Source organism: Loxodonta africana, chromosome 1 (assembly GCF_030014295.1).
Source record: "Loxodonta africana isolate mLoxAfr1 chromosome 1, mLoxAfr1.hap2, whole genome shotgun sequence".
In the NCBI taxonomy this organism is placed as follows: domain Eukaryota; kingdom Metazoa; phylum Chordata; class Mammalia; order Proboscidea; family Elephantidae; genus Loxodonta; species Loxodonta africana.
This window is the reverse complement of record NC_087342.1, coordinates 213,504,683-213,528,265: the sequence shown is the minus strand read 5'-3', so window position 1 is coordinate 213,528,265 and position 23,583 is coordinate 213,504,683. Positions and strand designations below refer to the sequence as shown.

Here is a 23,583-nt window from a genome sequence, read left to right as displayed (position 1 = left end):
ACTGTGGAGAGGCTCCTTACTAGATTAGGACTTCATGTTTGGTAAGGTGCAGGGCCCGCGAAGGTTAGGCAAACCCGCAGTAAGATGGACTGACACAATGGCTGCAACAATAGACTTAAACATACCAACAATCATGAAGTGGTGCAGAATCAGGCAACACCTCTTTCTGTTACAATGGGGCAGCCGTGAGTCAGAGCCAACTGAACAGTAACTGGCAACATCAACGCCTACAAAGGATCTACCTTCACATCTGTTTTTTTTAGCACTTAAATGTATACAGAAATAGAAAAAGTTTGGGCTTTGGAGGTAGAAAAATCTAGGATCAAATTCTAGCCCCACCACTTACTGGCTGTGCAGTTTTAAACTAGAACCTTAACCTATCACAGCATTAACTTTCTCAGTTGGAAACGGGAAACCATGATACCTATATTATGGGAAGATTATTATACGAGTTAAGTATGATTTGTAGTGCGTTCTCACCCCAACAAGGCAGCTTGGCTGTTAATCTCATAACGAGCTTTTCATTCCATGTAAAATCCAAAATCCTTAGCCCTGACACACTTTCTCTGGCTTGGTACGTGCATAATAGCAGTTAAAAAAAATGGGAACTGATATTATCAGCAAGTCATATAAAGTCAATTCCCAACAAATGATTATTATTACTAAAAATACTATCGGTATAGGAGACTGTCTTACGTACATCTGTATTTTTCTTCTAAGAGACCTTTGGAAAGAGACATCAATCCAATCTTCAGACTCTGCACTCTTATTTTTCCAGTCCGACCCCTGAAATTATAAGAATCTCAATATTAGATATATTTAAAACTATATACAGTATATTATTTCTGACTATTTTCTTGAGAGTAAACCATTAAAAATAATTTCATCTTAAAAAGTTCAGTATTCATCTTTACCTTATCTATACATTTCATAATCAACTAATGTGAAACCCAATCCTGTAATTTCATGATATTTTAATGGTGTGCTTGACCTAGTAGGAAAGAATACACAGCCTGAAGTCACATTATAACTCATGAATCAAGAACAAATTAAAGCAAAATGAAAACTATAATTATAAAGCTGAAAGATTTCAATTTATAATTACTATGAGTCAAAAGCTATCTGTTAATAATTATAAATGGAAGACCCAAAATAGATCTAAGCTAGAAGTATATATAACACACGTGACTTCATATAGCAATAAATAATGACATATCTAAAAACAAATGTAAGAAAATTGATTAGAAAAATAATCATACACTTATAAACTTGCTAAATACTTAAATTTATTGTCTTCATTTATCTTGGTCTCTGCCCATGCAGTTTTCATAAATTACTATTACAATTATAATATTCAGTGCTCTTAAACAGACAGGTGTGGAATTCTATTTGGGGAGGCATCCAATTATAATTAAATACAAAATGCCCTGGTGGTACAGTGGTTAAGACCTCAGATGCTAACCAAAAGGTCAGCAGTTCGAATCCACTAGCCGCTCCTTAGAAACCGTACAGGGCAATTGTACTCTGTCCTATATGGTTGCTATGAGTCAGAATAGACTCAACGGCAACAGGTTTGGTTTTTAGAAAATAGTTTCACACTATGCTTATGAGAGATCATTTCAATTTCACATATAAGCTGACTAGTAAAAAATTTTTATTTTTATAAGCGGAGGGTTTTCTTTATTCCATCACTTATCAAGGAATTACTAAGCTGTCTACCAAATGTCCATCACAGTACCAGGTCCTGGGAATGGCGAAAGGGAAATGCAGAAACTACAAAAAAAAAATTAATAAGATATAATCCTTGCTATGGAATAACACACAGTTTAGAAAAAAAGGCCTTTATTGGTTCCTATTATTTCAGATTCAGGTTCATTTTTCAGTTTAGATATTTATTGTTATTTTCTTATGATATATTTTTTCAGTACACAAGAAAGCATGCCAAATTATATAAATATATAATGTTTAGTAATGCATGCAACTCAAAAAACATGTAACTTCATTTTTGTTGCTGTCCAGTCGACTCTGACTCATGGCAACCCCATGTATGTAGGAGTAGGATTGTGCTCCATGGGGTTTTCAAGGCCATACCTTTCAGAAGCAGATCACCAGGCCTGTCTCCCAGAGGCGTCTCCAGGTGGGTTTAAACTGCCAACCTTTCAGCTAGTAGCTGAGCACTTAAATGTTTGCATCATCCAGGGACTAACTTCAATTTTAAGTAGTTTTATTGCCAAGCCATATTTAAATCGATTTTGATATTTTTAGTATTAATGCTAATTGAAATCCTTCCATTCTTAAATTACAAATACTCAAATAAGTTTCTGTAGAGATACTATGACATATAAAGTGTGAATTAAATAAACAAAGAAAACTTGCTTAGGGATTGGTAAAATATATTGTCAAAATAGTCCCTCAGTAGCTTACAGTTTATAATCTACTATATCTTTATGCAAGTAACATGTGCCTTCTACATTTGTTTACCAACTGCTCCCTCCCTCCATGAGGTATTTTTGTAAGCCCACTATACTACTTTTATTAGCACCCTTAGGAAGATACCTCGGGGGCTAGGGGAAAGGGAGGGAGCAGTTGGCAAGCAAATGTATACATTATTTGCATAAAAATACAGTATAGTAAATCGAACCCAACCAACTTATTGAACATCCTTACAATGTATGTCTACAACATTCAGAACTGACCCGTAAAATAATTAATCCCTAAATTTTAAAATACAGTCATTATAATCATAATTTCTAAATGAACATACGTCCTAGTTTCTCACAGTTATAGAAATACTAGTTTCAAATGAATCTTAAACTGAACCATGCTACAAGTTGTGTTCTATTTTATCTTTAGGCATCTCCTAATTTTAGCACGAAAACAATGTCTATTCTCTCCCCTTCAAAAATCAAATTTTTATTCTCCAGACACAATCAGAGGATCTGCAGAAGATAACAAAAGGCTGTGTGAATGGACTGAGGCTTGTACATGAATGTGGCGAAGGACAAAGCAATGTCTTAAGGGAAAAACCATCAAAATGATGTGCATTAGAGGATGACTTCCAGTCTACTGTAACCACACAAGAAAGGAGTATCATCGGGAAACTACTGAATGTGTCAATCATCGTTCATCCCACTGTCAACATTTATGAAGGCTTACTGTGATCCTAGCATCGTTCCTACTCATCATAAGCTCGCAAACTAGCTGGGGAGGTAAGACAAGAGGACAACTAGAGAATCAGAAAACAACCACAACAACACAAGACCTGCTTTTATGTAAATATTCTTTTACAGAAATAAAGAATCGTGGTAAGATCACTGTGACTGACTAGCCATTAGTGATCACTGACTAGTCATTAGTTTCACAACATTTGATAGAAGCGATAAGCCTAAAATTGGGCCTTGAAGATATGATGTGGTTGGATTGCTCCAAGTAGCAATCTGAGTGTCACAGGAAAAGCCTGAGCAAGGGGACAAAGGCAGGTGTGTGAACACCAGGGACCAGGCTCATTAAGGTGAGGCAAGGACTCACATCAAAGCTTTATATGGTTGATAAAGTTGTACAGGTTACGTGCGACCAAGTGACAGAGGGCTTGAATGTTAAATAACATGTCTAGATTTGAGAGACTACAGGGAGACAATAAAATTTATCAGTGAGTAAGAAGTATAGCTCAATATTTAAGTATCATATTGATTCCCTGAGAGTTTACAGAAGCAACTGCTGAAATCAGTTCAATTAGAAAGATATGTACCTTATAAAATTCAAATTATACATATTTTAGAATAGAGAAAAAAAAACATGACAACACTGCAGTAAACAAGGTTAATATTTGCTGTAGGTACAAAATATTTAAACTGAGTGTTCTAGATTATCCCTTTAAATCATAACTTAAACATTTTATTTGCATTAAATCTAGAAGGAATATTGGGAAATTAAGATTTTTTAATCTGCGAAAATGAAGACTGGAGCTGTGAGCTCATACATGGAATCAACTTTATCTTTTTAGTATATAAATTCTTTTTTACATACATTATTTCATTTGCCCTTCACAGTCACCTTATATGTGGTAGGCAGAAGAGATATTTTTATCTCAAATTTTTAGATGAAAAACTGAGATGCCAAAGCTAAGAGGTTGCAAATTCACATAACAACCAGAAGCGGAACTCTGGATTCTCATCATCCACAGCAGATAAAAAAAGATTTTTTTTTCCCCCACAAAATTCAGAATATTAGGAGGAGCTGGGTACATGTTAAAATGTCAAACAGTTTACTTAATTTATAAAGTACTCTTATTCCTAGATATGGAAATATGGTAAGACTAATCAAGTAATTATCAAAAATCTTTGAATTGTAATTCTACAATTTAGAACTAACATGCAGTGGGTGGCTGTGGTCACAATGTCTTGTCTCAGCGGGCAGTACCCTCAATCAGTAAAACAAAGAGGGCAGAATGGACAACCTCCAAAGTTCTTCTAATTTTAGAATTCTATGATCTACTGTGTATGCATCACTCATTATTCCAAGAGCTGGGTGAAGCTGAAAATATCAGAGCTAGCTGCATCATACTACACAGTGTAAGGCAGTCAAAAATACCCAGTTAATGAATGAATGTTAGAATAGGGGAATGAATGGAAGTATTAGATCAAGGTGTCATTCTTAAGGTTCACGGACTTTTAAAAAAAAAAAAAACCATTGCTGTCAAGTCGATTCCAACTCATAGTGACCCTACAGGACAGAGTAAAACTGCCACATAAGGTTTCCAGGGAGGGGCTGGTGGATTTAACTGTGGACCTTTTGGTTAGCAGCTGCGCTCTTAACCACTGTACCACCAGGGCTCCAGGACAGGGCTGAGAGGTCCATAAACGTCCTGGTATTGGAGGGAGTAGATCATAGTTTCCATCAGATTCTCAAAGGGAACTGTGACTTGAAAAGAGTTAATAATCTTGTTTAAATAAATGAATAAGTCAAAGTTATTAGACAAATTTCGTGAAATTTGGGTGATTGATTTTGGTCATCTGAGACTACTCTTAGAATGTTCTTTAGAAGTGAGGATGGTGAGACTTAGGCTCACTTACTTTGGACATGTGAACAGGAAAGACTAATCTTTAGAAATGAACTTCATGCTTGATAAAGTAGAGGGTCAACAAAAATGAGGAAAACCCTCCATGAGATGGATTGATACAATAGCCACAGGAATGGGTTCAAACATACCAACGATCATAGGACTGGGCAACATTTCATTTTGTTATGTATCAGGTCGCCATGAGTCGACGCCGATTTTATGGCAACTAACACCACCACCACCACTATCTAAGATTGAAAGCTAGAATAAATGGGTACCACTTTGACCCAGCATGGTCTTCGCTGTATTTCTTTGGCATGCGAAATATGTCTTAAAAGATTTTTTTTTTCCTTTAAAACGGAAAATGAGGATTTCAAGATACTGTCTTTCTAAGGGAAACCCTGGTGGCGTAGTGGTTAAGTGCTGTGGCTGTTAACCAAGAGACCGGCAGTTTGAATCTGCCAGGCGCTCCTTGGAAACTCTATGGGGCAGTTCTACTCTGTCCTATAGGGTCGCTATGAGTCAGAATCAACTCAATGGCAGTGGGTTTGGTTTTTGGTTTGGTCTTTCTAAGAGAAACCCTGGTGGCGTAGTGGTTAAGTGCTATGGCTGCTAACCCAAGGGTCGGCAGTTTGAATCCAAGAGGCGCTCCTTGGAAACTCTATGGGGCAGTCCTACTCTGTCCTATAGGGTCACTATGAGTCAGAATCAACTCGACAGCACTGGGTTTGGTTTTTGGTTTGGTTCTTACTAAGTAAAAAACAGTACCTTGGAGAAGCATTTCTCACGTGTTCACATTTGATGGAAAGTGGAAAAATGCCAACATTTTATTTCCTAGAACACGGATCACAACATGTCATACGTTGTTTCCTTCTCAAATAAGCAGCACTATTTTTTTTTTTTTTTTAATTCCCTTCAGGTTGTGCAGGGAAAATGGCATATGTCTGTTAGAGCTGCAGAAAATGCCCAGGGAGAATGATTGAACATCTTTTCTGGTTCTTCTTTAGAGACAGAGCTTAAGACATGCACCTCTACCACACTCCATGGGGCTCAATTAAACTATTAAGTATTCTATGAATTCTGCATTATTCCTAGGACATAAAATCAAATTACAGCCTTTAGTAGTTAAAACACCAAAATGACCAGCTATTTTGGTGAACTTACTATAGAAAATGTCTCTTTGGGAGGTTTAGAATATTGAAGAATAACTTAATGGAGGATTAATGCTAATGTTAATATTTTGCTCCAGAAGAGTAAAAATTAGTGTTAAAATGAAATTGATTAAAACGTAAACAGGAATACAGTAAATCCAATATTCACTAAGGTAACAGACATACTCATACTATCTGTTCTGTCAGTCTCTTAAGGGCCCTGGCAATCTAATTACTGAAAAAAATATTTTGTTGCGAGATTTATAAATGTGGAAAAATAAAGATTTTTCTAATAAAAATAAGTAAAATTTTAGTTAAGTCACCTCTAAAACTATTTCATCATCATTTACTTCTTGTACAGAGTCAACCAGCTACTGCATGTGTGCATTTATAAACTCTCTCTTCTTTTTCTCTACATCAAAGGCTGATAAACAAATTTTCATACAGCTAATTAAGGGAAAACAACTTTTAGTGTGTGAGAAAAGTAATAATTCTGAGTTTCTTGTTTCATCTTTGCATACTTTAACCCCCTACCAGAAGAATGAATAATTCTTAACGTTTCAGAAATGTCAGCCCACAGCAGGTCTTTCTAGGACTGATTATTTCACAAATCCACTGTGTTATTCAAAAGGGCCAAATTAATGGCAAATGAGTTATGCAAGAAGTTGAGCGTGCTCTACGTGACATTGAACATCTAATTAAATTTCAGATATTAGAGTGTCGGAGAGCATAAAGTACCTAAAACATCATGTACAGTCATGTGCAACATTATATCCGTTCAGGCAACATCTGACTGCAATATACATCCGTGGTCCCATAAGGTTATAAAAGAGTTCAGAAATCCCAACTGGAGAATGATGTAGCAGATGTAAATGGACACAGTGAACCCAACAGCTTCCTACATGCAACATGTGTATCTCATGTCCCTTGCATACAAAGCAATTACGCTGACAGGCGTATAATGGTACATTTCATACTTAACTTATAATACATGTCTTAATAGTTATAATAAATGTGTATGTTGCTGGTTTATGTGTGTATTGTACTATCCTGTTATTTTAGATGCAAGCTTCCCCTACTTACAAATAAAAAGTTTACCACATAACAGCATATGCTTCAACTTATAGGCAGTAGCATCCAATCTCATGTTCGCACAACGTCCAACTCACATAAAGTCCTATTTCACAGAATGTATCAAGGACATTAAGAAATGCATGGTTGTATATATATACCCACCATTGCTATAAATAAAGCTAATACTAAATGACAAATTAAATTCCTGTAACTGCCATTCAAAATCACTATTAAGTGGTCATACGAAGACTATAGAGCAGAATATTTTGAGCCAATAGATTATTTCAATTTATGACAAGAAATACAAAATTTTGTCTTATGAAAGAAGGAATGCTATAAGTCACTCTGGAAGAACATGAAGGAAACTGGGCTTAGCTTCTTGTGTAACAATACTAAAAATGTGATATCCTGGTATATCATTTACAAATGACCATAAAAATAACGAATAATAGCAGCCTTTATAAATTGGAAGCAAAATCTTAAAATAATATATACACATTCTTTTTTGTTCTACTGTTGGGTAAGAGCCCAATGATTTGGAAAGTCATTCATTTCCACAATTTACATAAATATTTCTACTGGGAAAAGTACTTTAAAAGTTTAAGTACCCAATTTTTTTTAACTCATTTTAAAAATGTTAGACATTTTCTCTTGTCAACATATTTCCTTCAGTGATTGCATTTTAATGGGAAACACACAAACTTACGTGTCATATACGTTGAGTAGCCAGTTGAGACACATATCCACACAGAGTGGAACGTTGACCAGGTCCTTATGTACTTGTTCAAGTCCATCGTAAGTTGTTGTCAGACAGTTGATGACATCTGGAACACTGAGGAGCTGATCATTTTGGTTTAGCTTGTGCTGTTGGAAGACTTCATTTGTTGTATTCAACTCTAAGAGATCCACTTAAAATCAGGTAAAAAAAAAGAATATATACCTTAATTACATCACACAATAACACTGAAGCAAAAACATTTCTAAGTGTCAAGTATTTGGCTTGATTCTTCAGTTTAAGAATCTACCTTTTTTAACTAATTTCAATTTCTTTTTAGAATAAGTGCCATTTCCATTCTTACATTTCTAACCTCCTTTTTGGTCCATATTCCCATGCTTTTGACTCTGAACTCTGCCACATTTCAGTTTTATCCCATCTTTTTTTGCTCTTTGGAATGCTAATTTTTCTTTCCTTTTCTGGCCTTCTCCTCTCCAGGCTCCTTCTACTTTCTAATGCAGAATGGCATAAATCTCCAAATCTACTCCAAAGGATGTAACATTTCAAATATCCCATCACTCTCTTTATCTTAATTCCTAAGTAAAACCCGCTCATCACCCACCTCCCAATTCATCCTTTATATTGCTGCCAAATGGCTCCTCATCTCTTTTTTTTCTATTGTGCTTTAGGTGAAAGTTTACAGCTCAAGTTAATTTCTCACTCAAAAATGTATATGCATATTGTTTTGTGACACTGGTTGCAATCTGCACTAATGGTTCTTAAGCAGAGCGTCTCCATGTTTATATCATGAGATACAAAGTTTTCTCAAGACCCTCTGTTAAAAGGATGGGTTCTGTAGAAACATAGGAACCCTTGGTGGCATAGCGGTTAAGAGGTACAGCTGCTAACCCAAAAGTCAGCAGTTCGAATCCACTAGGCGCTCTTTGGAAACCCTATGGGGCAGTTCTACTCTGTTCTGTAGGGTCGCCATGAGTCAGAATTGACTCAATGGCAACGGGTTTGCTTTTTTTTTTTTTTGGTAGAAACATAATAGTTGCACAGTGTGAACTGAACCAAGCCTGATATATGCGGCCCTCACAATCTGGCCCTAACCTGGTTTATTTCTCATGATGCTCCAGCGTATAGACCATCTCTAGCTAAGCTGGGTTAGTAGAGGGGCATAGGACAGACCCACACTCCTTGGTCTTTGTGTATTTGCCCCGATCCTTACTCTTCATGTCTAGAACATCTCTAGAGGGCATGACCAGGTGCTAGAGTACCCAGGTGGTCCACAGAAGAGTAAGGAAAAGCTCCAACTGCAATTTTGTAACATTAAAAAAAAAAGTTGAGGGGGACTTTTTATTTTTAACATAACCAATTATTTCTTTTTTGCCTGATAAAAAATTGTTTTCCCCCAGTGACTCCCCTGACAGGGAACACAACAGAGAATCCCTGGTGGAACAGGAGAGCATTGGGATGCAGACCTCAAATTCTCATAAAAAGACCAGACTTAATGGTCTGACTGAGACTAGGAGGACCCCAGAGGTCATGGTCCCCAAACCTTCTGTCAGCCCAAGACTGGAACCATTTCCAAAGCCAGCTCTTCAGACAGGGTTTGGACTAGACTGTAAGACAGAAAATGATGCTGGTGAGGAGTGAGCTCCTTGGCTCAAGTAGACACATGAGACTATGTGGGCAGCTCCTGTCTGGAGGGGAGATGCAAAGGCACAGGGGAACAGAGGCTGGCTGAATAGACACTGGGAATACAGGATGGAGAAGAGGAGTGTGCTGTCTCACTAGGGGGAGAGCAACTAGGAGTAAATAGCAAGGTGTATATAAATTTTTGTATGAGAGACTGACTTAATTTGTAAACTTTCACTTAAAGCACAATAAAAACCAAAAAAACCAAACCCAGTGCCATCAAGTCGATTCTGACTCATAGCTACCCTATTGGACAGAGAACTGCCCCATAGAGTTTCCAAGGAGTGCCTGGCAGATTCGAACTGCTGACCCTTAGGTTAGCAGCCGTAGCACTTAACCACTATGCCACCAGGGTTTCCTAAAGCACAACAAAAGTTTAAAAAAAAAAACAAAAAACTGTTTTCTCAAAAAAATGACATATTTTGACAGTTAAAGAAAATGAATAGCGCCCTTTGTATTTAACCAGTGAATAACCACTAATTTTGAATTTTTTGAAATATTCATGAAACATAGCCACACTAGCAGAATTATTATTTTTTCCCAAAATATCTGCAATGAAAAAGAACTGCTTTAAGACCATACAGACAAAAATAATCTAAAAAAATATGCAACAGAGAAGACATCTTTAAAAAAAAGACAAAAAGAGAGAGAAACATATAAAGCACACAAGCCTAGATAAAAGTCCAATCTATTTCCTAGAGATGTCAAATATATCATTGGTAAGACTTAGGCTCATAACAAAAATAACTTGCATAAGCTTCACATGAATCAAAGATGGTGTCAGAAAAAAAAATTTAAGAACCACCTGGAATTTTCATTGTTATTTTCACCATGGGATGCCTGGGTGGTACAAATGGTTAACACACTCGGCTGCTAACTGAGAAGTTGGAGGTTCAAGTCCATCCAGAGGTGCTGTAAAAGAAAGGCCTGGCTATCTACTTCTAAAAAATCAGCCATTGAAAACCCAGTGGTGCCCCATTCTGCTGTGACATACATGGGGTCACCATGAGTTGGAGTTGACTCTATGGCAGCTGCTTATTTTCACCCCACTTCTTGAAATTTTTCACTGTTTTCATTCTAAGCTCCTAGAATGCAGGGACACTTATCAAATTCACTCTTTGCAGGGTCTGACAAAGGAAATGCTTAATAAATGACAGTGGCTGCACATCTACAAATCCCCACAGATACAAAGAAAAAACCTTTTGAACACTGCCAAAATGTTCCATGTCTTCTGAATTCCAACACTAATTATGCCAGGAACAGAGCACTGCTTTTGTATCCCCACATGGCATAAAGCAACAACAGAAGAAATTCCAAAACGACCACTTTCTGGGTCAGGCTGTCCTTGCATTTCTTCCAGAAAAGTTCTCCTGTGTTAAATACTTGGAGGCTGTGACAGGGATTTGGTGCATCCCACGGACTGTCATGTCTTCAATTTTTAGTGATTCACTCTGACACTTTGCCTCAGTACCTAATCCAGGCATACATCTTCCAGAAGTGTGTCACATTTAGGCACCTTTAGAGAACTGACTACACTTAAATCACAGAGAATTATGATTTTCTCTTTTCAAAGGGAGACAAATGACAGCTCAGACACGTGGTAAACGAAACAATTAGCAGAATCATTTTCTAACCAACTTGCTGGCTTTTCCTTTAGTCCCACATATAAGGCAATAGGAATCAAATGGAAAGGGATCATCCTTGTCCTTTTCTGGAAAGATGAACACTGTTTAGTACCCCACCTTGGACCTCTGTAAGTCTTCTCCAGTTCTCCATCTCTTTGACAGTTCCTCCTCAGCGTCTTTCCTATCTCCTCTTGCCCAAGTACTGCAGAAACACAGGTGGTGCTCAAGGTTTCGCATCTGGTCTTCCACTCCACAAGTCCTTACTCACCTTCATGACTTCAACCGTTACTTCTCTCTGGATAACTCCAGGCTTTGTTTTCTCATTCTGATCTCCTGCCTGAATGTCTGATCCACATGCCCGCTGGCTAGTTCCCAACAAGAGCTACACCATTCTCTTTCAGGAACCTCGACCTTAATATGTTTCAAATAAAAGCCTTGCCTTCTTGTTAGGCTAAGATATGGTACTGGCATTACAATCTTCTGTAGACCATGAGTCTGCAGATCCTGAGATATCCTAACTCCTCTCCTTTTTTTCAGTTCCATAATTTATCAACTACCAAATCCCACCAGCTATCATTCTCCTCCACACAGTCCTAAAAAAAAACACATCCATAATTCACCTCCTTTTCTACCACCACAGCCCAGCCTTGGTTACTTTCCACCTGTTCCCTCTGGCCTTCAATCTGACTTCAATATTGTCTAAAGTATACATCTCTCCCTATCTCCAAACTTCCATGAAACAGAAAATGGTTCTATAGCCCCCACAAACAGCAAACATTAAATATAACACTATGAGAGCTTAAAAAACAAAGACCTGGGGAATCAGAAATTATTTATGAAAAAAAAAAATGACCTTCAAACTACAACTAAACTGACTCTAAGGCAGTTCCTAGATACTGGACAAATGGCTCATAAGTTGCTCCATTCAGACTCCATTACTTGATGTTCCCTGAACTCTGCCTGCGCCTGATTAACAGGGGCAAGAAGGGAAGGAGTTAAATCCTGTGTGTCTGTTTAGGCTGTGAAAGTCCCGCTAACTTGCCTCTGCCTCAAGTAAGCTCCCCTTGTTCTTTGGGATAAAGAGAATCTCCCTCTCTGGAACTATTTCTTTCTTGATTATCTTTTATTACCTATCACACAGCATCTTTAAATTATAATACAAAAGAATGTGTATAATACATATGTGTAATTCAAAGAAAAATAATAGAATGAACACCTATTAACCCATCACACAGCTAAAGAAATAGAATGCTGACAATACCTTTAAAGTCACTTGGAAAACCTCCTTAATTACATCCCTTCCAATCAGAGAGGTAACCACTAACTTTTATATTTAATATACATTAAAAAAAATTTTTGTGTTATATATATATAACCCCAAAACAATCCAGTGCAGTTGAGTCGGTTATCCCTAAATAATATGCTCCTTAGAAGCAAGGATGGCGAGACCTACGTCTCATATACTTTGGACATTTTATCAGGAGGGATCAGTCCCTGGAGAAACACATCATGCTTAGTAGAGGGTCAGCTAAAAAGAGGAAGACCCTCAATAAGATGGATTGACACAGTGGCTGCAACAATGGGCTCAAACACAACAACAATTGTGAGGATGGTACAGGACCGGGCAGTGTTTTGTTCTGTTGTACATAAGGTCACTATGAGTCAGAACCGACTTGATGGCACCTAACAACAACAAATAATATAACATTTAATTCTGCATGCTTTTGAACTATAAATGAGTTAAATTACATATGTGACATTTGAACTGAGACCTAAAGGATGAGAAAGTATCAGCTGTGGAGAAGGGTATAAGCAATAAGAGCTAGGACAAGAGCTTTCTAGGCAGGAAGAAGAGAATACAGAGCTTGTCATTTCAACCTTCAGCCAGAACTAGAGCCTCTGCAGAGTGCTGTGAACGTGGTGGAATGTGGCTAATGGATGGAGAGATTTGCAGAGGCAAAGGCCATTTCATTCTGAGACCAAGAAGAACCTGTCATAAGCAGGTGATTTATTTGTGTCCTTTCTCTCTTTGAATTTAAGACTTTTACTGTGGGAAACAAGTTCCTTTACATTGTTTTATCTCGTGCCCAATCTTGGAGAAAAAAAATAAATGAACAGTGACAGAACGGTGACATTAGGGCATTATGGTGGGTGGGGAGTTATACAAAATGAGCAACAACTTCTGCCCTAACTCAGTTCTCAGTGGCAACAGGGCAATCCTTCTAACGTTCCGCTATCACACAAAGGGAAGCACATGTCGCTTATGTGGGAAAGTCGTTACAGACAGTCATAAAGTTGTGGAAAAACTAAAGGCAGGTGGGATTAGCTTGTGAACATTTCCAAGAGAGGTAAATTTTTAACAGTATTTGCAATGAATAAAGGGATACAGACAACTGCAGAGGAGGGACCAGGGCATTTTAGGTACACACAAAACAGGAAAGGAAGGAGTAGCTTAATCATCAACAGATGAGCTTGACAATGGCACAAAGGCCCCACATTGGAGAGCAGTGGGGGCAGAAGGCAGGTGGAAAAGGAGAGGCCAGGTGGTTCTAAGGACATCACCTGGAAGCCTTACAGCCAGACAGGATCCAGTACTCTATAACCGTGCATGACTGAATGCCATTTACTTCAGAGTTTGGAGGAATTTCTTTGGTGCTCCTCCCAGGTTTGAAGAGATGAACTGAAGGAGTAAATTTCTCACCCCCACCCTCTTGGGGTTCAAAGAACCAACAAAAGAAAACAACAAATGCAGTCATATGTTTATCCATCCAAAAGTATTACTGAAAACTGGGACCATGTTAATGTGAGGCAAAGCAATCTTCTGGCCATGGAGAATTTGTGGCTGGGTCACATGTCCTCACTTTACAATTCATCAGGACTGAGAGGACCTTCCCAGACCTGTCAGCTGGATACTGAACAGGTAGCTAAACTTCTGTCAAAAGTGCTATCACCCTGGACTCCATAAGAAGGCTTGACAGCCCTACTGGGCATCTGTAATTCATTTCCTGGTTGCTTCTGGCTCAACATACACATCACCAGCCAGAGAGTTTTGGCTTCCATTTTTTTGCTGGTAACTCTACAAGCACGTGCTACTACTCCTACAATCTGCTAAATACCTCTGGGCTCTGCTGATGTTGCAGGTGTCAGGGCCAGCTCCTTCCTTCCTCCATCATCTCATCTGGAGATGTTTCTTCAGTCCTTTAGACTTCTCTTACACACAGTGTTTACGTTTTTCTTGTTTTAAAGCTTTCCACTGCTATGTTTTCTCTAATTCTACATTTCTCTTTCCTCAACTCTCTTCATGTTGCCAGCTTAGAATTTACTGCAATTTCTACTGACGTCTAAGGAGCAGATTTTTCCACCCTCACATTTTTCTAAGGGTAATTTTCAAAGCTTCCCTGAACTGCCGACAACTGTTAAGAAAAGGTAGCAAGTAAGAATGCATATTGCAATTATTCAAATCACCTTATTTTAAAAGTGTAGGGAAAAGTCACTTTCCATATTAACTATCTGACAAGGCCTGAATGTTCTTTGTGTAGACTCAATCATTAAAGGTACAAACACAAGTAGAATCCAGAGAGCCTAAATCTATATTCTATTACAAACATTCATATTTCTATTTAATTGTGGGTTATTTTAGGGGGAAAAGCCCACTGTTTGGTCAAATGACTACCATAGAATATCACTCTGAACATGCCCCCTGTGGGAAAGGTTCCTATGGATAATATTAACTGCCTCGGGAGAGATTTAATGAAACACAGAGCCCTTTACCTAATTTTCTAATGTCAGAGTTCAAAGTTGCATCAAGAATGTGATTTCTAGTGGTTCATTATTACATGAATGTATTGAGTCAAACTGTTTGGAATTCCACACTTCCAAATGGATACAAAGTATTAAAAAGGCAATGACTGACTGCTTTGATTTGATCATTCCAAACTGGGTGGCAGCATAATTTTGAAAAGCTTTTTATATTACTCTTGTGCTTTGGTTAATTTTGTTCTACAACTGAGAATGGCGTGTAGTCATGTTTTACTACTGCATGCTAATGGGCAAAAACTAAAGCATTTATAGAAACATGGTCAACTCCTTGAGTAAGACACACTGAAAATCAGATTAACTCTACAAATACATCACCCTCTTCATTTATCTTTCTGATTTTTTTTTTTTCTTAAAGGCAATCCAAAGAGCAGAATGATTAACTTTGGTAGAATAACTTACAACACAATGCTTTTTGTAGTCTTCGGATTTTGATGGCTGTACGGTAGGCAGAGAAACGTACATTATTCAGCTCAGCTGAAATGAAAAAGGGAACAACTCAAAAGCGTGCTTATCATTTCACTTACGCTGAATGCCAAGAACATATCTGCATACTTTAGATGATGGAAAATACTATGACTGCTAGCATTTAAAAATTCTTCCCCTAACATCCACGGGATTTATTTAAGAAAATAATTAAATGATCATTGGCACCACGCTGAAGTATGTTTCAGGGCACTGCTACACAAAAATTTTCAAGAAAGCATTTTCAAATAGGAAAAGGAGAGAGATGAGGGAAAGAACATGTAGCGATTGGCTTTTGGTTGCTTAGTGAACATATCACACTATAGGCTGAAAGTCCTTCCTTCTCTGCTACCGAGCTGGATTCCCCTCCAGGGGTATTTTCCCCAGAGACAAATTAGTTTTCTGTCACCTGGGCTGTAGGTCCGACTACTCACAAAGCTAGTCTTACTTCTACGTTCCTTCTGTCCTGATCTATTTGCTTCCTTTGCCCTTTATAGATCTGGATAAAACTGTCCTATAATCAATACTCACATCTTTGGAAAAAATGGGTATTGCAATTTCTTTCTCTGCCCCTAACAGCTGAGTATCAGAGACTAGTAGAGTTAGAAGAAAATTAAAAAATCATGAAAATTTGCTCTCCCATTTTACAAACTATACAAACCATTGTGGCCTTTCTCTTGCTTGTTTAACCTTTGCAGCCTCCCTCATCCACCTGAAAGAAGCTCAATATTGAAAGAGATAAAAGTGGTCCCCCTCTCATTGGAGCAAACAAAAGCGGGAGCCTAGGGTGCTGCTCTCCCTCTCCAACAGCCCTTGAACTACCCAAGAGGAAACTCTTTAAGAGCCACCGGAACCAATCAGTTCAGGGTCATGATCTATTAGAAATTAAAACAAAATCAAAATTCTCATTTCAAGTATTTTCCTGCATTTTTATACTGAAATGAATTAAGCTTTTAATGACTATGACAAAATCAAAGCTAATTTGGTAAGATTTAATAAATAAAAAGTGAACTAAAAGCAAACTTAAAGCAGTGGGTGGGAGGTTGCTGTGTTGTAATTGTTATTATTTTTTTGGATGTCAGCTGAAGTTTAAGAAGACTCAATATAAGGGAGGCAAGACCTACAATTACATTCCTCGTTTTAAAGTAATTCTCTTTGGCTCATGCTATTTCACGCCACCATTTTCTTAGACGTTAAACTGCTTTTAAATGTCAATGACATGATCTTAAACCTAACATGCAATGTAAGAAAACCTGGTGAGTTGTTTCCATTTAAGAATACAGTTAGCCCTCTGTTATCCTCAGGTTCCCCATCCATAGATTCAACTAGCCAGGAATGGAAAGTATTGGGGAGCAGGAGGGGAGAGCATGTACCGTCTTTTTTTCTTGTCATATTCCCTAAACAATACCAAAAAAAAAACCCAAACCCACTGCTGTGGAGTCGATTTCGACTCATAGCGACCCTACAGTACTGTATAACAACTATTTACATGGCACTTACTTTGCGTTTACATTGTATTAAGTATTACAGATGATTTAAAGTATAAGGGAGGATACACACAGGCTTCATGCAAATACTGTGCCATTTTATGTAACTTGAGCTTCTGTGGATTTTGGTATCCGTAGGGGGTAGGTCCTGGAACCAATTCCTCACAAAGTAAAAACTGTATATAGTCGTTTAGGCTAATTCATTACTATTAAAAAAAATACTCACCAAGGGACTGAAAGAGTTCGGTCATTTTTGGATGATCCCAACAGGTTGTTTGTGTTTGATGGCTGGGAAAAAAAAAGGAAAATTTGAAAAATATCCAAATACAACTTTTTCTTCAGATTTTTAAAAGCACATACAAAATTATGCCCACCGTGGATCACTCAGAAACCTGATGCCCAGTTATAGCTTAGTACCTGAAATAACAATAATACATTTCATTTGAGCAAATACACTGTGAAAATAGGGATGGAAAAATTTGCTTTACCTATTTCAAAAAGAATTGCAAGTAAAAAATAAAACCTAGATGTAAAATGTGACTGTCATGGCCTTGTGGTGCCATGGCTAAGCGCTCGGCTGCTAACCAAAAGGTCTGCAGTTTGAACCTACCACCCACTCCTTGGGAGAAAGATTTAACAGTCTGCTTCCCTAAAGATTAAAAGCAAAACCAAACCCACTGCCGTCGAGTTGATTCCAACTCATAGCGACCCTATAGGACAGAGTAGAACTGCCCCATAGGGTTTCCATGGGCTGCCTGGTGGATTCGAACTGCCGACCTCTTGGTTAGCAGCTATAGAACTTAACCACTACGCTACCAGGACTTCCCCCTAAAGATTACAGCCTTGAAAACCCCATGACGCAGTTCTACTCTGTCCTACAGGATCAATCGACACACCAATGGGTTTGGTTTTTTGGTCACGGCCTCAGGGGTCCTAGGCTTGATGTGGCTAGATCGAGGTAGGCTTCAGGATAATTTCACTTCTGTTAGGCAGATGTGGATTCTCATTCAGAACAAATTTTCTGACAAACTGCTAAACTTTGGATGTCTTAATAAAATTTCCAAAGAATAAGGGAAAAAAAGAGCTTAACTCCAAATAACATCTTTGCCTCACAATCTACCGAGCCTCCCTCCTCTTCAACTTGGGTCTTTTCTTCATTTCATCAGTATAAATGTGCCCCTTTCTCCTTCATGTTTGTCTACATTTCCCCTATTTAGATATCTCTCTCTCGGAGTCCTGACAAAGCAGTGGTTAAGAGCTTGGCTGCTAACTGAAAGGTTGGCGGTTTGAATCCACCAGCTGCTCGGCAGGAGAAAGATGTGGCAATCTGCCTCCATAAGGATTATAGCCTTGGAAACCCTATAGGGCAGTTCTACTCTATCCTGTACGGTCACTTTGAGTCAGAATCAATTTGACGGCAGTGGTTTTCTTTTCTTTTTTCTTTCTCTTGTCATCTCAGTTTCCCTCTGTTAGTTATTACTATTTTTTAAATAGGCATTGAAATGTTTTTCTCATGATCCTTATTCTTTACATAAAAAGCAAGTTTCACATTTTCTGAGTTTTTCTCTAAATTCCAAACTATTTCATATGTTAGAAGTCTTTTGGGAATAAGATGAGCGTAAAACAGATAAACGTAGTCTTTAAATTCTTGTGTATGTGTGTGTGAGGTGAACTGCTCATAATTTTGATGGGTCAGTGGCCTTATATTCAAAAATAGTTTACTGTCCCTTATCTAGGTCAGAATAGAGTAATAACATTTAATAGTACTCAAAAGACTTCATGGATAACACTCAGTTCTTCCAAAGCTGTTTAGTAAGCTAAGTGAAATGGCACAGTACTCAAGAGAGAATGATTTTAAATTATTCATAATATCAAATTCAAGAGAAATTACCTTAAAAAAAAAAAACCTATGTAATATATCAAAAAGTGGGGCATGTTGCTGGGAAATGCACAAAATTATTGTTATATATGGAAATCCTGGTGGTGTAGTGGTTAAGAACTACAGCCACTAACCAAAAGGTTGGCAGTTCAAATCTACCATGTGTTCCTTAGAAACTGTATGGGGCAGTTCTGCTCTGTCCTAGGGTTGCTATGAATCAGAATCCACTTGATAGCAATGGATTTGGATTTTTTAATTTGGACTGTTATATATACATAGATAAGAGAATCCCTAAATAACTTACAATTTGCTTTGAAAATATTTACATTTCATATTTGAAATGGGATATGTAAAACTGTCCTGAAAATTCCAAAATCTCAAACAAAATAATAGAACTAGAATGTGAAGATCTGACTCGGCTGACTCAGGAAGAGCTGAAAAGTCATCTGGCTCTCCTCCCTGGTCCCTGACTCCAATGCTGAAGCAAGCATTTCTCCTTGACAGTCTATACTGAACTCCAACAAAGCCATCCCACGCTTTGCTTCCAAGACCATGGAGGAAGTACTGATGTTGTTTCACCTGAAATTCTTGCTATTCATAGTGTGGTCCAGAACTTAGTAGAAATGCAGACCTTTCCCCAGGTTTTCTGAATCAGAATCTTCATCTTAATAAAACCTCCAGATGATTCATATGTACGTTAAAGCCTGAGAAGTACTAATACATGAACAGGTCCCAAGGTGGTTTGCACTGGACCACCAACCTACAGGTTAGGAGTTCAAAACCACCCAACAGTGCCTCAGAAGAAAGTTCTGGCAATTTGCTTCCATAAAGATTACAGCCAAGAAAACCGTATGAACAGTTCTACTCTGTCACACGTGGAATTGCCATGAATCAGAATTGACTCCATGGCAGCTGGGGTTTTTTTAAATATGAGAATAGGAGTTTCTGGGTAGCACAGTTAAGGACTCAGCTACTAACCAAAAGGTTGGCTGTTCAAACCCACCCATAGGCATCCAGAAGAACAGGCCTGGTGATCTGCTTCCAAAAGGTCACAGCCATGAAAACCCTACAGAGCACAGGTTTACTCTGCATATATGGGGTTGCCATGAGTTCGAATCGAGTTGATGCCAGCTGGTTTGGCTTTTTTTTTTTTTTAAATATGTGAATAAAAGTTAAAAAAAAAAAAAAAAAGGACACCTCCAAATTTTGCTAATAAAATAATTTCCTCTGTACGCTCAATAAGAATTAAAGAAGAATTCACTGAAAGTACGGTGTATCTGAAATAAATTTGGTCTTCTAAAGTCTCAGACAGCCCACCAAGATTCAACTGATCTCATCTCCTCTCCACGGTAATGTTAATCTCCATGGCAACACAGGGACAGACATCCCATCCCTAATGACCAAAGGGAAGCTCAAGAACTACACACACTACAGCTATCAGCAACCCAGGGCCCGTCTTATGGCTCATAAACAACAAATTAAGTTCTCTTTCTCTAGGACCACAGGTGCAGTGCTTTAACCTTAAACAACCCCTATGGAACCATAAGTGGACAATACCACAATCTAGCCAGACAAAGCAGAGACTGAGAATTCAGAAAGCGAGCACACTTTGGTTAATGGCTCTTTTTTGTGCAACCACCACTAGGAGCTGAGGGAACACATACATTTGGCAAACAGATGGAGGGAGGGAAATGGCGTCTCCCTTTGTGAACGCAATACCAGTTGATTCATTAGGCAGAACTGTCAACGCTGAATATAAACATAGCCTCTGGTTACAAAAGTACAATGCAGCTTCCCGAACAACAGCTTAAAAAAAAGTAGATGCAGTTGGCTGTTGTTGGAATTTCTTTCTTTCTTTCAAGGGGGAGAAGGAGGTTGTTAAAGCAAAGTCCACAATCAACCTAAAGGCTTGAAGTATTTGAACAGCTGCATGTTACTTAGCTTCTTTGGCTAAAGTGCCTGCAGCCTCTCAGGGCAGGCAACCAAAACAGAATAAAAGTAGCATTTTTTCCCCCCAAAATAGCAACAGCTTAGGGTCAGGACACCCTCAAATATGAACGAGGAGTGGGACTTAAGATCATGCAGCTTGATAAACTATAACATAAATTTGTCATTTTGTAAATAAAAATCTTCTTTCTAAAAGGCATGATCCAAGACACAGGAATATGTTCAAGGATAAAATGAAAAATTAAAACTAACACAGCAGCAGTTAACAGTCAGTCCCAAATCACATGAAATAAATAACAGTGAGACCTTGTAACATATCACTAGGGTGCCTAGCCACCCCAGATTTGCCGGTGCAGAGAAAAACTGTGAATGCCTTCTACATGGGCAAAAATTAGTGGGTATTCTAGAAAGCTTACATCATCTTTGAGTTATTTAAACTTTGTAAATTGAAAAATCTGAGAGTAATGCAAATGATTTTTGTCCACAGAAAATGCAAATTGTTTCCACTGGAATGCAATTGATTACCGTCCTGTGGATATTGACCAGTTTGTCAGTTTGCTTCTTATCTGCCAATTCATTTTATCATCTCTTGCATTCCCCTTGAACCTGTTGTAACTTCTTACTGGTTCTCTTATTAACTAATGAGTCATGGTTATGTTTCTATTTGAAAATTCTCCTGTAACACCTGGACAGTACTGGTATACACCTGCTATCCTGGTATTATTACTAATATTGTCCCTCTACGCTTAAGTGGGGGAAACCTTGGTGGTGTAGTGGTTAAGTGCAACAGGTGCTAACCAAAAGGTTGGCAGTTCAAATCCACCAGGTGCTCTTTGAAAACTCTGTGGGGCAGTTCTACTCTGTCCTCTAGGGTCACTATGAGTTGGAATCCACCCAACAACAGGTTAACGAGATGCTTAAGTGCTCCAGTTGAGATGATACATGGTCCCTGCATTTTATGTTCTTTAATGAAATATTAAACCAGTAAGATTAATAAATAGTATATCTCTCAAAAATACCAAAGATCATGAAGATGGTACAGGACTGGGCAACTTTTTTTTTTTGTTGTTATACTTAAGGCGGCCACGTGTTGGAGCCTACTTAAGACAAGTAAAAACAACATGTGCTTCTACCTATTGTTATTCATAAAGTGTACTTTGATAAGCCACAGAGAGTAAAATGTGAATGTAAAATGGTACATGAAACATTAAATGAAACAATGTGTCACAATGCTAATGAGAGAGAATGAAAAAACAACAAAGTATATTAAGATTGCTAGATTGAAAAGATACTGATTTCTGAGCAAAGGACCACTTTGGGGAAGATAACTTTTTCACTCATTTGTCTTCACAAACAGTCTCATTATTTCCATGAAACCTTACAAAATGATCAGAAGGCATTCTGGCTGTCCAAAGACTGGCCTTAGCCAAATATATTTACTCTTGACTTATCTACTCAATTTCATCCTTGAAACTGGATTTTGAGAGTTTTACTACTTTTATTCCATTCTAATTGTATTTATAAAGGCATAGAAGAGAAAAATAAATAAATAAATAATACAGATGAATGAATTAACAAAAATACAAACATGGGGGAAAAGTATGTATATTTGCTCTGGGGTAAGACATTCACAGAAAGAGAAATATTTCTTCTTTGCTGTGCAAAGTTAAAGATAACACACTAAGTCAGGATTACAGTAATCGCCTAATATTTGAGTGCTTAATTTGTACTAGGCACCCTTCTAAACTCTAAGTATAAACTCAATTGGCATAGCAACTCTAAGAGATAAGTGCTAATATTCTCCCCATTTTACAGAGGAAGGAAACTGGGGCACGGATGCTTAGATAAGCTGCCTAAGGACTCTGTAGTTAGCAAGCAGTGGAAATGGGATATGCACCCAGGTGGCCTGATTTTAAGCTCTTAATAAGGAATTACCCTTGCATAATCAGGGATTTAAACTGTTTCTTGATTAATCTGTCTAACTTTGAGTCCATGTTGCAACATTACAATCACTACAAACAACGTCATCTTCCCTGCTCCTCTCTCTTTCTCTGTTGTATTCATCTGGCAAACCCCAAGCCTGGATCAGTTCAACTATATGCCTTCTCTGGACCTGAGCACCTGTGAATGAGTGCAGCTGGAGAAAAACCACTCAACAGACAGGCTGATTTTACTTCAAACATTTGATTTCAAGCTACAAATGTCCAACTGCCAGCAACTGTACGACACTGCCTACCATGTTTTCCCACTCTCCAAGACAATTCCCTACCATTTTCCCTTTCCTCAAACCTAGCTAAGTCCCCTCCCTGCCTTTGTATCATTTGATTTTATCTCACACTTCACTGACAAACTAAAAACCACCATATTATAATGCCCTCATCTTCCCACCACCATCCATCTCCCAGATCTTCTTCCTCTCTCCTCTTTTAACTGAGGAATTGTTCCCCCTGCTATCAAAGGCCAATCATTCCCAAAGACTTCTAAAAAACTCTTATCCTGAATTATTTACTTTTCTCTCAATATAAATGTTTAAGGACCTGCCATCATTGAACACTCACTCACTCACCCACCTACCCAACCCATCTTGAATCTACATTTCCCACCAGCTATTAAGTCAGGGGTAGAACCATAGAGCCATTTTTCTGAGCCTCAAGACAGCCCCTC

At 38.1% G+C, this 23,583-nt stretch overlaps 1 protein-coding gene across 18 annotated transcripts in view; it reads right to left on the bottom strand.

Annotated features, from left to right (window-relative positions):
* UTRN (utrophin) overlaps positions 1–23,583 on the bottom strand; it is a 616,684-nt gene that overhangs the window by 79,003 nt on the left and 514,098 nt on the right. For 17 of the 18 annotated variants that reach the window (XR_010323082.1, XM_064291826.1, XM_023551169.2 and 14 more), the window contains 4 exons: positions 17,320–17,381; positions 15,544–15,618; positions 7,991–8,192; positions 701–786 (listed from right to left, as the gene is read on the bottom strand). Coding sequence is in view for 17 of the 18 variants with exons in the window: in XM_064291826.1 (XP_064147896.1) it covers positions 701–786; positions 7,991–8,192; positions 15,544–15,618; positions 17,320–17,381 (425 nt within the window). In the remaining variant the exon portion in view is untranslated. Of the gene's footprint in view, positions 1–700; positions 787–7,990; positions 8,193–11,442; positions 11,528–15,543; positions 15,619–17,319; positions 17,382–23,583 lie in introns of those variants that run through there. The other variant, XM_064291839.1, reaches the window with a different exon arrangement.